This window comes from Acanthisitta chloris, unplaced genomic scaffold (assembly GCF_000695815.1).
Source record: "Acanthisitta chloris isolate BGI_N310 unplaced genomic scaffold, ASM69581v1 scaffold14164, whole genome shotgun sequence".
NCBI classification, from domain to species: domain Eukaryota; kingdom Metazoa; phylum Chordata; class Aves; order Passeriformes; family Acanthisittidae; genus Acanthisitta; species Acanthisitta chloris.
Genome location: NW_008667712.1, coordinates 1 through 15,063, shown reverse-complemented (window position 1 = coordinate 15,063; position 15,063 = coordinate 1). Strand labels below are relative to the sequence as shown.

Sequence of the window (15,063 nt, the reverse complement as noted above, 5' to 3'; positions counted from 1 at the left end):
TGTCAGCTGCATGACAGCAGGATGAGTAGTTTTGGGTGAAATCTAGAGATAAAACAATGACTGCAAGAAGGGCATAACTGGACAAAGCAATTTACAGCAATCATAATGCTTGTTAAACTACACCCATTCAGATAAAGCATAAACTTTCTATTTCCAGAGCATGCATCACACGGGCCAGAGCTACAGGCAGAGATGGTGTATTAGAAAACAACTCCAAAGTGTACAACAACAATCTTTGAATGCAAACCATGAAGCAGTGATAAGAGTAGTGAAGATTTCTTTCAGCATATGGAACTGGGGACACAGATGCTGGAAGACAGCGTACAGTTTGGGAAACCATATGGGTAAACTGAAGATGACAAAGAGAAGCATGGGAGATTGAAGGCCAGAGGAAACAACTTGCATTGGAAGTTTCTGTTTGGTTAGAAAACAGAAGATTAAGAAGCAGCCTGAAGACAGAGCACACAATTTAAATTAAAACACCAGCTTGTAAAAAAGCCTCATTCTTGTTGAGAAAACTGTGATGGGGTGATGGCTGGAGTCTAGAAAGCTGGCAGGTTCAAATCAAATGCAAATTGGAATCAGTCACCAGTGTGCATGCACATGGGATCATCCGCCTGCACAAAGAAGCCATTCTTGCTTTAGAGGGCAGTGAGAAGTAAAGTTTTACTTCAGACACTATCAGCATTTTCTGAACAATACTTCATGCGTTTTCCTTACAGTCATGTCCCTACATTCTAGCACAGCTTCTGTATCAGCATTCCTTCCTTCAAGAACAACAGCCCTGATCAGACAATATCCAAAGACCAACTTGCACTGTGTGAAGCAATCCAAGATGTCAATAGGCTTTTCAGTAACCATTTAATACCCTATTGTATCACCCTGTACAGGCCATAGCACAGTTTCTAGCTGTCCTGGCTTTACTTTAGCAGCCCTTGGAACATGTCTAAACAGACTGGATGACTCTGCTCCAGCACTGATCTGCACATCAATGTGTAGCCCCAGATAAGGTGGCTATATTTTGTTCTTCCCCATTTAGTTCCACCCCAAGCAACCCCTTATTACTCTGTACTCAAAAGCATGTGCTGGCCTCTCACTACAGCCTGATGTAGAGCCAGGTTCTGATTTTCAGCATTCCAGTTTTATTACACATTCTTGCATTCAGTTCACAGCAAGGGCCTTGTGTACAAAATTGTGCACCAGTATGATGTTATGGACACTACAGACTGAGCATAAGAATGATTTATAGAAAAATATGGGTTTCCAAATAAAACACTTGATCTGTAAGATGAAGTGGTAGTAGTTTGTAGGTAACCTACCAGAAGCTTGGGGAAAATACCCATTAAACCCGACATATTATACATATTTACAATTTAACACATCTTTAATAAGGAGAAATAAACTTGCTTCAACAGCCAGTACTTTATTCTCATCCAAATGTACCTGTTTCACGCACCAGCACATTGCTTGGATTTCAGTGAAATCTGACCTCCTAGAATTGCAGTCCAGCAACACTTCTGTGCTAACAGCTGATGTAGATCATCACTATCCTAGATCAAACTCTCCAATGGGTCCGTTTAAAGTTCATGCTGCTACTTCAAGTATGTACATGAGGAAGACAAGAAAAGAGGGGAAAAAACCCCACCCCAAGATCTAGACACAAAGAGAATGCTTCAAAGAAGAGTTATTTATTACAAAATTAAATTAAAAATTCTACCTCATTTTCCATGGTCACCTGTACAAAATACATTTGTAGCTCAAGGGAATATTGTCCCAGTCACATCGTATGGTACAGTAACCGCACCGTGGTTAGAAGACATTCAGGTCATGGACAGATGCACACACAGGCTGCATTAGTAAGAAAGGTTCAGGATGTAGGACAGAATTGCAAAAGAACCCCTCTCACTGCTGCTCCAAACTCTTGCTCAGCCAGAGGCACGTTCTCCAAGGATGGCTCTAAACAGTGCCTCTTGTAAAACACAGTAAGCTCAACTGGCAAAGTTTTAGGACCAATTACAAATTCAGGAGGAGTGTTTTCTATGCTAGTATGTCCTCACCTCAGATATTATTTGTGACAATCATAGCCTTTGACATTCAAGTAAAGAGCATAAAAAAGTTTAAAAAAGTAAAGCAACTCACAACCAACCAAGTAACCAAGGTCTTAGTACTTTAAAGACAAAGACAATTTTCAGTCCCAACTGCTTGCAGCCCACAGCCCCCCTGAAGACAACAAGGATGCTATGGAGGTGGTGTTCTTATCCTCAGCCTTCCTTTCCCAGCAGGAAAGAGCCTTATGGTGCTCTAAACAGTCCAACATTTTTGCCTTCATGACACACTTGCCCATGTGTGGGGTCATTTGCTGTAAAGGGCAAAAAAAAATAATCTTACCTACATTCCCCAGCTGGCAGAGACACAGGACACTGCTAAGGAGATCTGCACATTGCCAGCAGGATCCTGAGAAACAGTTCTTATGCACAGAGTGCCAGCCCAGAGGGTAAGTCACTCAGGCACAGCGTAGAGGGGAAGCTGCTAAGTGGCAATGGAGAATTTCAGGTAAATGCCTGCATTTCCATGTTAACAGCTGCTCTCAAGTCCCTTGAAAACAATTCTCAGAGGGATTCAGAAGGGAACTGTCAAGTAACACATTTGTTTACCTTTCCATAACAAGTTTCTGGTTTTGCTCTCAGTACATATGCCAGGTATTCATCCACTCAGGATACTACAAGATGTCCTGTCCTACCCCTTGTTCAGGCACCTGCATGAAATGGATGCACAGCTTAAAACTAGGGGAGAAGCAAAGACATGTCCTGTACTTTAGACATACTTGAAGCAGAAGGACGGAGGGAGATAAAAAAAGGCAGATCCTTTCAATTCTCTTCTGTGCATCAATCAGCCCTTCCAATCAAGATGCAAAAAGAAAACCATATACAGATGAGAGAGTGGTGGTAGCTCTCCCACCCACAGGGCTGCAAACAATGATGGTAAGCAGTGATGACACAAAGTCCTCCACCTGGACCAAGGGCAACCTTGGCACAGAAATCTCCATTCAAATCCTCCCCACAGTCACATCTCTGTCTCACAGCATGAGTAGTCCAGTTCCTGGAAATAGGCCAGTCCCTGCTGCTGGAATAGAATGTGTGTATCGATGTCCTGAAGCAACTGTTAACAGAAATCTTTTAAGATGGATGGATTGGCTAGGATAAAGCTAGATGAGCCCAGAGGCCCTTTACCTGTCCTTCAAATACTGAAGAGTTGAAAATAGAGTTTACACACAGAAAAGAATTTGAAGCAGGGAACGTGGCAGCCTGCAGCTTTTTGTGATTTGAATCCATGGATACAGTTTTCTGAAATACTTTGTCAGTGACAAAAGGAGCCCTGTCAAGCAAAGTTCAAAGAGAGCAGCTGCTCCAGAGAACAGCATCTTCAGGCCGCAGAGAGCACCGTTAGCTATTTTCCACGTGACTGGGGAAGAAGACTAACAAGCAGTCCTCAAAACTAACCAGAACTCATTCCACAAGCACAACTGGGAAAACTAAAGCAGCCCAAATTCCCTTCAGAAAGCAAAGAGTGCCCTGGACCCCTTGCCTCATGTCTGTACCACTCAGACATTTTAAGACAGAGCCAGTAAGGGAATTCCAATTACTGTATTCTATTGACCTCACAAAATACCAGCTACTATTATGTTCCAGCTACAGCCTGACAGGTTTTGTTTTAAGAAGCAAATATTGAAGGTCAAGTCCTAACTAAAATAATTTTTCAGTATTTTTCCCTTGAAAGAAGACAGAGCTACATCAATTTACACTTAGTTGAAAGCCCAACCCTCGGAGTCCAGAGGGTGCAGAGGAAAGGTCAGCCCTCTAGTCTTCACAGTAGACCTTTCAATCCTTTTAACTTCAGATTTAAAACCAAAAAATTCTGCTGCAAGTTGCTCCCTCTTGTGGAACAGTTGGATTTTTCCCACTATATGCCTCCACCCCCTTACCAGCACACGAGACGTAAGAGACAGATCCGTCTCGATGTCAATCAACTGCTCTCAGAGAATTTCTGAAATGGAAGTCCTAAAGAAAAAGAAACACTTGCCTGTATTGAAGCAGAAGCTAGGCTTATGCATAAGAAGGTGGGATGGGAGCATGACATTTGCCACCTTTAGCACTCAGCTGCCAATCCCCACCCAAAAGATTATTAGTAATGAAGGACAGAGCGACCCTGGCCAAAGAACAAACTGGTTCATGTTTCTCAGGTAGCTTCTGCAAGCTGATCATTTCATAACAGCTGAAGAAACCAAGGTTACTGGCTCAATTTTTGCATTCCCACAGATTTAATCAGATGAATAGTGTTAGAAACTGTTATTTCAAAACACAAGTTCCTTAAGTTTTTCTGTTGTTGATGCTAAGGGCACGTGTGTGAATGTATGTGCTGGAAAAAACTCTGCACTTTAAACCATGTCTTTTATCAGCTCTTCTGGCAAATCCTCCCCATGGCAATAGGACTACCTTAGGGAAAGCTCATATTCAGGATAGCAAAGGATTGAGAGTAGAAGATGCTGAATCACATTGCTACAAAGGCAGCACTGCACTGTCTTGACTGCCACACTGCCAACAGTTAGCAATCTGTAGCAGCTGGCAGATCAAGCAGGATCTGAAGAAGTTTGCAGCCTTCTCCCTCACCCTTCTTGCCTCTGTATCACCTCTGGGAACCCGTGGCTCATGAAGGTAGGAGCACTTCCTGCAATGGCAAGTAGAAAAGAATCATCAAACCCAGTAGCTAATTAGGGCAATGACTTCCCACCATGTATGACCAGCAGGTGATTAACTCAAAACCTTTAGAATCAAAAGCACAGGCCCATCCCATCTGAGTTACTATCTATAGGAGTCAGCTTCTGGAGAGATGTGACATACCAAGCCAGAGCCCTACAATAGCAAGCAGCTGCCTTACTGAATGATGCCATGGATCTCTACTAAAGAGGAATAAAAGCAAGTCTGACTGGAGTCTAGTCCCCCCTGCAGAACAACTATGCTAATGCAGCCCTTCTGTGCAGTAGGAAATACATTAGAATTCCAGATTGGGAAAGAGAAATGAATGCACAATTCATGTTTAAAGGTAGACACACTCACCTGCTGCTCTCCCTCTACCTGTAATTTTGATGCAAGGCTGTGAAGCAGAGCAAGAACTGACATGAAAGGCTTGAGCTTACTGGAACATACACAAAAGAGTTTTTCAAATATTACTTCTTGAGATAGGAACACAGTTGGGGTCTAAGTGTCATTCACCTTGGATGCTACAAGGTAGCAACCTTGAACTGTGACAATAAATTGAAATTGCATGAAAAGTAGGAGATGGAATAAAAGGAACATCTACAAAAATAGACCTAACACAAAACAAAGGCACCTGATAAATAGAATTCCGCTTTCTTGGAAGGGGTGGATTCAACATCCAATGGCTCTTGATGCTGAACAGACAAAGAATTTTTGCCTGGCTTCATATTTCCTTCAATATAGTAATTTGATGTGCATCAGTCTATGAGAGGGAACTTGTTCAATATGGGAATACAGTGAGCAGATACCTTGGCAGTGACAGCCAGTTTTGCAGACGCCACATTCATCAAGATGAAGCCTTCCCCTAAAAGCACAGGTACTGGCACCGAAATAGATGGGATCAAAAGATGAATGACAGCTGTCTGTAAAATTTCCAAGATATCATTTCAGTCTCTAGTACACCCCCACACTGGTCTCCACAGCATACTGGGGCTGAAAATAAACCACCTGCTATTTCCACTGTAATTTCCTTAGCAGTTTCAGACAATTGCAAAGAAGCTACAAAGTGCTGAGCTGGAACAGTCTGGTGCTGGAAACAGGCCTGCCAGGTAACTGTAATAAATGAGTACAGATGACCAGAAAGCAAGGCAGTATATAGGGATAAACAATGTCCATCTCTGTCTGCAGAGAGCCTGGGAGACAGGCAAGGCACAGTGGCTCAAGAGATTTCAAGCAGACCCCTTTCAGCCAAATTCTAAAAATTCAGGGTCAGAACAAAAAACCTGCAGACAGCCAGGGCAAGGTAGAATGGAGGTCCCCAGATGCTTAGAGGAAGCTTTCAAAAACCTCACCATAAGAAAGGTTGTTAATCATGGTAGAAGCCCTAAGGTCTCAGACACTGTCTGGGTTTCAAACTGTAATAGTGCTTAGATTACAAGAAGGAAGATACACACACACAGAGGTGTATATGCAACCACAGACAGCCTCCAACCTGTACTGGGCTGACTGCTGCAATGCCACTGCTGTTTGACATATATATTGCTCAAATAATTGACATTTAAAGCAGCCAGTTGTCCATGAATATAACCTAAGGACTCAGGACATGAGTCTTAATTTAAAGGGACCTCCCACGGTCATCCTTTGCATCTTCCAAGGAGGCAGTGCAAACAAACGCCAAAGCAACAGGGCTACTATACCCAGAGGTCTCCAGAGAGGGCATTTTACAGTCACATGTTTTCAAAGCACCAGAATCAGCCTGGCATGCAGCAGATCTCAGGCTTCCTTCGCTGGCTCTAGAACTCCCAGGAGTCCATCCACCGGAGCCCTGCCATGGGGCTGCTAGGGTCAGAGGCCATGGGTCCTATCATCCCATAGGACAGAGGATGGAAGAGGTAGAAGCTGTGGAAAGAAACCAAATGCCCATCAAGGACTGCAGCTTTCTGTTTCAAGAACTTTGCAGCAGATTAGTCCATACAGATGCCCTATAGGGACCTTTGTTTTTGGACTGCTCTAAGCTCCACTGGGGACCTCCTAATCTCTCCTGAACACAATATATACATAGCACACAGTTTAATCACACATGGTATTTTCTCTTAGAAAGTAAAATCTCTGTACAAAATCCAGCTGATAAAACCTACAGCAATGAAAATTTTGCCTGAATTTGAGGAATATGGCACCATCACTGGGACTGGAACCAGAAACCACTCAATTGTGGGCTTGGAGAACAGAGTGTTCACACTGAGTGCTGGGATAAAAGAAAAGTTCCCTGCAATGGAAGGATGTTCTATAATGCATTATTGGGACACAGATGCTGAATCTAATCAAAATTTGAGGGTTTAGGATTGGGCTTGAGGATGGTCTGACAAATTCAACAGGAAGAGGGGCAGAGACAAAGGCCAAGGACAATAAACAGGCAGTAAAGTTCCCATTAAGCCAGCAACCATCACACATTCATGGAAAGTTCAGCATTTAGCACTCACCTGTACAGGATGAGCAGAACCAGTGCCAGGAACCCTCCTCCATATACATTTCTAGCTGTAGTGCTGGGTGACAAGAACCCAGCACAGAACTTCAGTAGTGCATCCCAGGTGATTCCTAGGAGAAGGAAGAGGTAAAAGTCAGGAGCAATGCAGAGGCCAAAGAACAGAGCAGCCACATTCATAGACTGGACTGATGAAGCTCTGGTAACACCAGAAGACCATGCTGATTTTTAAATTAATTTAACTTGGTAGCCTTCACAACTACAGAGATTGTTTTGTATCAGCAGAAGGTCTTTTTTCCTACCTTTCCATTTAAATAAATTCAAAAGAGATCTGGGCCCCAGATGAAAACATTCAGTGCAATGGATTATCACCTGTTTCCCTACCTTGTCTTATCCTAGACTCTAGTATTTACCTGTCAACATGCTGGAAAAAAGCATGGCAGGAAAGTAGTGGTGAAAGTAGAGAACTCGTCCCATCATAAAAAAAGGGAAGTAATGAAGGAGCCAGCCCAGTGTGACCTGCCCTCCACCACGCAGCACAACTCTGGACCATTCTGGAACACAAAGAAACAGACTTCAGCAGAGAAAAACTCAGCTAGTTCCTTTTTGCAAACCTTAGCACACTAAGTAAACACAACAGGAATGATCTCTGCAGGAACTCATGTATTGGTCTGAAATTGCTTCAAGCCTCTGCAGCATCCTAGCTGCATTCTTTATAGACATACAAATGCTTTTCAGGAGAACAGTTATCAGAAAAGATATACAAAGACAAAAGTCTCAAGGGACTAGCAGGCAGTTGACCATGGTATATGTTAAAACCAAACTTGCAGTTTCTCAGGACATGCATCAGACTAATTAGGTCGTTCCTGTTTCTGGTGGTGTTTATTCTCTCTGCAATGAGACCACAAGCCATCGCCTGGAAGGGAATGCTGCCTAGCTTTCAGAGCCTGGGCAAGGAATTAAGAACTCCGGTGTCTGTATACAGCTTAGCCAGTAACTTAATTCTATAACTGAAAAGGTTCCCATCACATTTTAGAATTAACTTCCTACAAGAAGATCTACAAAATAAAGCAACCATTGATATAAACTGGAACGGCCAAAGTATGACTTATTAAGGTTTGTGAAAAGCTCTATAACCTTAGTATTGGACACAATAAAGGATCATTGTATCTCTTGCATTTGCTGTTTGCTTTGTGTAAATATCAGGAAACACTTCTCATAGTGAACCACTGCATACTGCAGTAGTACAGAGTATATGCAGAGCTTGAGAGCAGGACACTGATCCAACTGGCCTGTCTCCCTTGCAGCCAATACAGGTGGCCTTCCAGTATTTTTCCTGAAGATCTGTCCTGTTCACTAAACTACTTAAGCTAAGACACTCCCATTCTTTTCCTTGTGGACACTGCTTGGTAATCCAAGCTCAGTGGTTTTCCACCCTCAGCGCAAAGTTCTGCCACCCACAGACTTTTAAGGTGACTGCAAAAGGCATTTATGAAAAGGAAGACTGACCTTACCTTTGAGTTCAGATGTCAGTTGGACACCTCTCTTCAGAGCCACTGCAGTGCAAACTGTTATCAGAAGATATAACCCAATAGTGACCAGATTTAGCCACCAAATCACCTACATGAAAAAAAACAAACATTTGGGACTTCATGCTGGACATGCACACGTGAGAGGAAATGAAAAGTTACATGCAAACATAAAAGACAGTCCAAAAGGAGGAGAAAGAAAAGAAACATTGTCACTGGCAGAAGCAAGACTAAGCTAAAATTTGCTAAAGACATTGTCTTGGAACCTCCCACTCCAACTTACTGGGTTTCCCAGCAAATAAACCCGGTAATCAGTCTCATTGACACCAGAAAAACGCAGGCCCTGAGGAAAGAGATCAGAAGGGAATAAAATAGGTTTTCATCAGTCCAGTTTGTATTTTGCAGTGTCAAAGGTGAGACAAATTCTCACCCATGCATCTCAGGTGCTACAGAATCAAGCTGACAGCACCTTTGATGCAATTAAGAGTGCTATGCTTCAAGAAGCACTGCAAAAGCACTTGAAAATAGAAAGGAAGGTGGATTGATCAATATACCTGGTAGTTGATGGGCCAGTGCCAAGGTTTGGATGTAACTTCATTGTCCTTTGGTTTGAGGCCGCTGTTTCCCTATAGATAAGTCAGCATAAAATTTAAATGAGCAGGCAGTTATGCTGCAATGCGTGCTCAGAAATGTCTGTGTGCACAAACATACATCAATACTCTTCCTGAGCTCTTTTTTGACCCACGTAAACACACCATCTTCCACAGATGGTCACAACGAGGATAATTAATGTTTCAGTATTACTGTGCAAATGAAATTGTTCTTTGGGTACCATTAGAGGCAGTATTCTCTTATTTCACTTCCCCAGCTTTTCTGTCACTGAGGACACATGTCGCATAAGCAAAATCTTTGTTCATTAAGAGACTACTATGACAGGTTTCCCTCCACTCTGAAAGAAACCAAAAAGCCTCAGAAAGATTATTTCCATGGAAACTCCTGCAGGTGCTCCCTTACCTGAGACAGCACTACCACTGATTGCCATGGAAATGCTCAGCATTAATATTCATTTGCTTGACTACCTTCTTTCTCTTAAAAATCTGAGAAGAGCTTTACAAAGAATAGCAAAGAAAATCTTAGACTCCCTTCTCAAAATAGTAACTTCTCACTTTCCAGAAGAAGGAATGAGGAGCTGGAAGCAGAAGGGCTGTGGCCAAGAGCACAAAGATCATGGGGAAAGACTGCAAGAGCAGTCCACCTTGAAAATATTAAATCCACTCCTTTTTTTAATATATTCAGGAATAAAAAGGGAAAAGGAAGCCAGAAATCACAGCACACTGATGAACTTTCAAAAAATCACATGTTTTCCATTTTCAATCCCAATCCATTTTTCTCCCAAGTGTCTGTTCAGCTGGTTTTCCTGATTCTGACCACAGTAATATCCTCCGGCCTCACAAATAGTCATTTAATTTTAAAACCTTCCAGGAGGGTAGGGAAAATTTCCAACTCTCCTTTACAGAACTGAATTTCAGCAGTGAAAGGATTACATAACTAGGCTGTAGCTACACCACACCAACAGCAGTGCCAGACATTAAGTCCAAGGCTTCCAAAATTGGACTTGGAAGATTTAGATCCAAGACCATCCCTTTTTCCAAGTATAAATTCAAGTAGGTTGCTGAGGCATGTAAATTCTGTCCTAGCTTGCAGCCATCACCCAGATCTCTCAGAAAGTGCTATTTCTTTTTGATGCAAGAGAAAGGAGGCAGAAAATTATAATCAAGAATTCATGATATCCTACCCGGATCATAACCATGTGGGATTCCAGCAGAATTTCTGCAAAAGAAGGCTTCAAAACATCCAGGCTGATATTGGGCACTTTAGAAAAAGAGAGAAAAATAGATTATAAGTCTGTATGGTTTATTTTTATTTGCTTCTTTCATAACAAACTAAACTGTCTCCTTCTGTGACAAATCTGCTTCTAGAAGCTCTTTTAATTCCCTATGCAATTCATTCATATTCTAAACACAGAGGCTTGCATTCAAAAGTATCCCCCAGTGAATTTCACAACTGATCAACTCCTAGATTTCCTCCTTTACTTCCCAGAGCAAGAGGAAAGACATAAAAGTCCATGGAATAAACAGATTTGTATTTCTGCCTGAAATTAGAGACACACTGTTCACAGGCTGCTGTAAATGAGCCAGAAGTGTGGGAATGTAAAATGCACTACAACAGAAGAAGAAACCCTACCAAGTCAACAGCCTAGGATTTCTCTCTTTTGGTCTGCATACAATGGCTCTGAAAGGATGTGCTGGTTTGAGCATCTGAAGAGCATTCAGTTTTTTAGTAACTCAGAAGTCAGCCCGAGTCACCTGCAATTCACGTGATGAAAATTGTATTGGGTAACTGGGGCCAGATGAGGCTGTGAGACATATGTAACTCCTGGATGAGGCTGCAAGGCCCATCTGTCATTACTGGCAAACTGAGATCTCAGTCACACTTCCATTCATTTCTTGATAGTACTACAAAATCATTATTTCGCATGCCCCCAGACAGAGAAGGAAAAAAATCAACACCAGAACAGGGTGGATCTTAGCTTTTTTAAAAATCATTGAACCATAGATGACATGCTCATATCAATGACAATAATTCCCAGTTAAACAAACAACATTAAAAACAACAGCCTGTACTGCAGTGCTTCACACTTTGTAACCCATGAAGATCTCAAAACCCTTTATACTTCCACTACACTTCAAACATTATCACTAGCTTTCAGTACAAAGAGTGAAACAGAAAAGGGCTCTGCACACCTCTGCACTGGCCCAAGTTCCGCAAGTTTGTGCATAAGCTGGGAAAGAACACACCAATTCCAAATGCTGAATGCCAGTTGTTGTCACCTGATAGCCCATCCCTTCCTTCAACAGCAAGCCAAGATCCACTCTCAAAGGAAAAGGAAATAAAAGACTTACATTTAGGGTTAATATGATCCTCAAAGTTCCAGAGGGAATTGGGAGTCTCCTTCAGGTATGGTGTGCAGGTGACTTCCACTTGTTCCCACCCCCTGAGGAACAGCAGAACAGTTAATCACCACCCCACAAAAGACCAGTCTATATTTCCAGTTCATGTCTTATTTTTCCCCCATTTAGCTTCATACTTCTCCATAACACCTACCATACCACTCAACCTCAGCAGTTGCATTCTTACATGCTCTAAGCTCCTTATAGCAACCAAAACAGATTTGCAAGGCAGCCAACATCAAAATTCTGCTGAATATTTGAACCACATTTCTAACTTGGGATGTCTTAAAAAAAATAGGTCTATACAGAAGCAGTGGGATTTCTGAAGATGATGCACATTGACAGCTGGAAACTACTTCAATTCAACCCTTATAGTCCCTCCAAAAGAAAATCACTGTCGGTAATGTGAGTGAATCCATGCCTACAACAAGTGTACTACAGAAACAAAAGAATTACTTTAGAGGATAACAACAGCTGTTCTTTAGTCTGTCACCCTATCTCTAGCAGGTCACATCAAAGACTTCAGGAAAAAGTGCATCAAACCTTGCAGCAATGTGACGGACTGATAAGGAATTTTCTATCAATCACCACTTAGCAGACTTCACTAATTAATTCATTCATTAATTAATTACCACTTAACTCTCTGAAGAACAGTGATAACTACCCTTTAAATTAAAAAAATACAAATCCAATATACTCTAACCTTATTTGCAGTTAACAAGTATTTTTCCCCTGAGTTAATATCATCACTATTTTGTCACAATAACTTCCATTCACAAAGTAAGTTTGTTAGGAGAAAAAAACCCAAACCACAACCTGGTTTGAATGCTCTTGACAGACACTGAGGTTTTTTTGTAAACCAATCACATTATTTACCCATGAACCCAGTTTTACTGGTGAAGTCTAAATGGCACTTGCATTCCTGACCAGGCAGACACCAGAGGAATCTGCCTGCACTATGATTCAGCATCCACAGGATTCCTTAGAATCCATTTTTACCGTAACACAGTGAAGGGAAACCTAAGCTAGCAGTAACAGAGGCAGCTCTGGAAACAGTAGCACCAAGCCTGCTGCTTCAGGATCCATGTTAGCATCCCACACAGTACAGCTCTGCAGACATGGCAGCTGGCTCAGCATTAGTCTGGATGTCTCTGCATACACCTCATTTTAGTGATGACAATACATAAATCAAGGACATATAAAATCATGACCCCTACTAATAGCAGCTTGTTACCATTGCCCTCCCTTGCTTCAGATGCTGCATGCAAAAATGGCAGAAGGCCTTCCAATCACAAGGCAAATTAATACCAATGAAAATTTGGAGGATTATGGTATGGAACACCATGTACTGCCCCAGTTTCTAGCAATTTTTGTGAACCACAAAGATAAAATGGGCGTTAAAGGACATGCCTGTCATCCTCACCTGGACTTACTATCTGACAAGATCTAGGTCCATGCCACTCTTGGATCTCATAATAAGGGGGTATTATTTTTCAGAGCTGTATAATCTTCACTGAAATAGATTGCATAGCCCTAACCCAGATCTTCCCCCTCTGGTTATATTTTTAGTACCTGCTAGTTACATTTTTATTCTTTTAAAGAAATGGAGGAAATGTGGTTATTACTTAGTTTAAGAGCACTGTTGAGCAAAGGAGAATGTCAGCTCAAGGGGTGGAGGGGTATTACAAACCATTTACCATTTTGGCAGAGTCTTTCCAGAAGAGCCCAATATACACCCTGTGGCCACATGGGTTAGCCGGATCTGACTCCGTAGGACTTTGATGAGCTTCCCAGTCTTTCTGCCCACCACTTCAATCCGCCAGAAATCATTGGAGTCTCCTGTTCCATTCTATCATGCAAACATACCATTGGAGAAAAAACTAAATCACAAAAACAGGAAAAAAAAAGAAACAAAAAAATCCAACCAAACTAGAAGACATACAGAATTGAAGCATAATAAGGAAATTCTGAAACACTAATGGTGGAAAAGCTAAACAAACTAGCCCGGACTACCCTCACTCAGACTTCACAGGAGTGATGCCCCATCAGGAAGAGATCATTCCTAGACATGGGCAGCCACTCAAAAACACATCTTTATCTTGCAACCTTAATTTTTTTTTGCTTCCAATTCATACTTGACTGTGGCTCAGAGTTACTATCTAAACAGGGCTAACTTGGCTGCTTCACAAAACGGGTTTAGGCAACAGATCCCTGCATTTGGAAATTCAGCCCTCAAAGCAGATTCCATTTTCATGATTCAAAATTCTGTCATCATTCTGTCAAAGAAGGCATTTGTCTATATGACAAGGCCAAATACATAGAATAGGACTTGTCAGAGCAACTTCAAGGTTGCTCAGTTTGGCGTTTCTGGAACTGAATGCTGCCAGACTGGCAGTAAAATCTTAAATTTTTTTATCTGTGTTCACATTAAATAGACCTTAAATATGAGATAAGCTATTTCACACTGAATCAGTTTTTCCTTCAGGATGGCAGATGCCCATCTATCACCTTGGCTAACAAACTAAAAAAAGGAAGAATAAATCCCCTTGGTATGACATGAACTCTCCCAAAAAGGAGCTTTTGTTTTATCTTGCCTTCACTTACTATTCCATAGGCAGTGACCTGAAAATGCTTCCTTGTCAGGGGAGCTTCATGCTGGTGACTGTGCAGATTTCTAGAAGTTCTGAAATGAAATTAAAATCAAACCTTTGAATCTTGTCAATTTGTGATAAGAACTTTGGTTTGGGCGATTCAGAGATCTGCCAGCACTCTAACCACTGAATTCTATCTGAGGGCAAGGCAGGATGCAGCCTAAACAGGATAGGGGCCACAGAGTGAAACTGTTGCTTCCCAACATGTGATTCTGAGCTGCCACACTGGGCAGTAATGGAAAAGCATGACAGTGTGAATAAATCCAACCCTCAAGCTACAATCTGCCACCTCCAAGTGGAAAAGACATTGCTGGGTTTGGTGTGGGTTGGGGTTTTTTTTAATTAACAGACTAACAGACCTGCTCTTGTAAGAAGCAAAGCAAGATCCTGACCTTTTGTGATTATCAGTTTTGCTTTTGAGGGAAAAATTTGTGCTATTTAGTCGGGCATTGATTTACTGAGGGAGGAACCAGTGGTGACCATCAGCACCCGTGCAAACAACAGCCCCCCCTAGCAGGGACTGCTAACCAAGGCACCCGGGGAAGCCTGTCCATAAGGCACCACTCAGCTGTCCATAAGGGCAGTCCTTAACAAGGCTGCTCAGCCAGTGCACCCCGCGCAGCACCCCGCGCAGCA

At 42.1% G+C, this 15,063-nt stretch overlaps 1 protein-coding gene across 1 annotated transcript; it reads right to left on the bottom strand.

Moving 5' to 3' along the window:
* Window positions 1–6,547: 6,547 nt before the first annotated feature.
* LOC103800249 (protein O-mannosyl-transferase 2-like) lies at window positions 6,548–14,459 on the bottom strand (the record flags this gene model as incomplete). The annotated part of the gene is made up of 10 exons (XM_009072618.1): window positions 6,548–6,653; window positions 7,235–7,349; window positions 7,650–7,790; window positions 8,751–8,856; window positions 9,049–9,108; window positions 9,320–9,391; window positions 10,561–10,637; window positions 11,729–11,820; window positions 13,474–13,625; window positions 14,381–14,459. Coding segments are annotated over 10 exons (1,000 nt in total), but the record flags the coding sequence as incomplete, so codon positions are not given.
* Window positions 14,460–15,063: the final 604 nt, after the last annotated feature.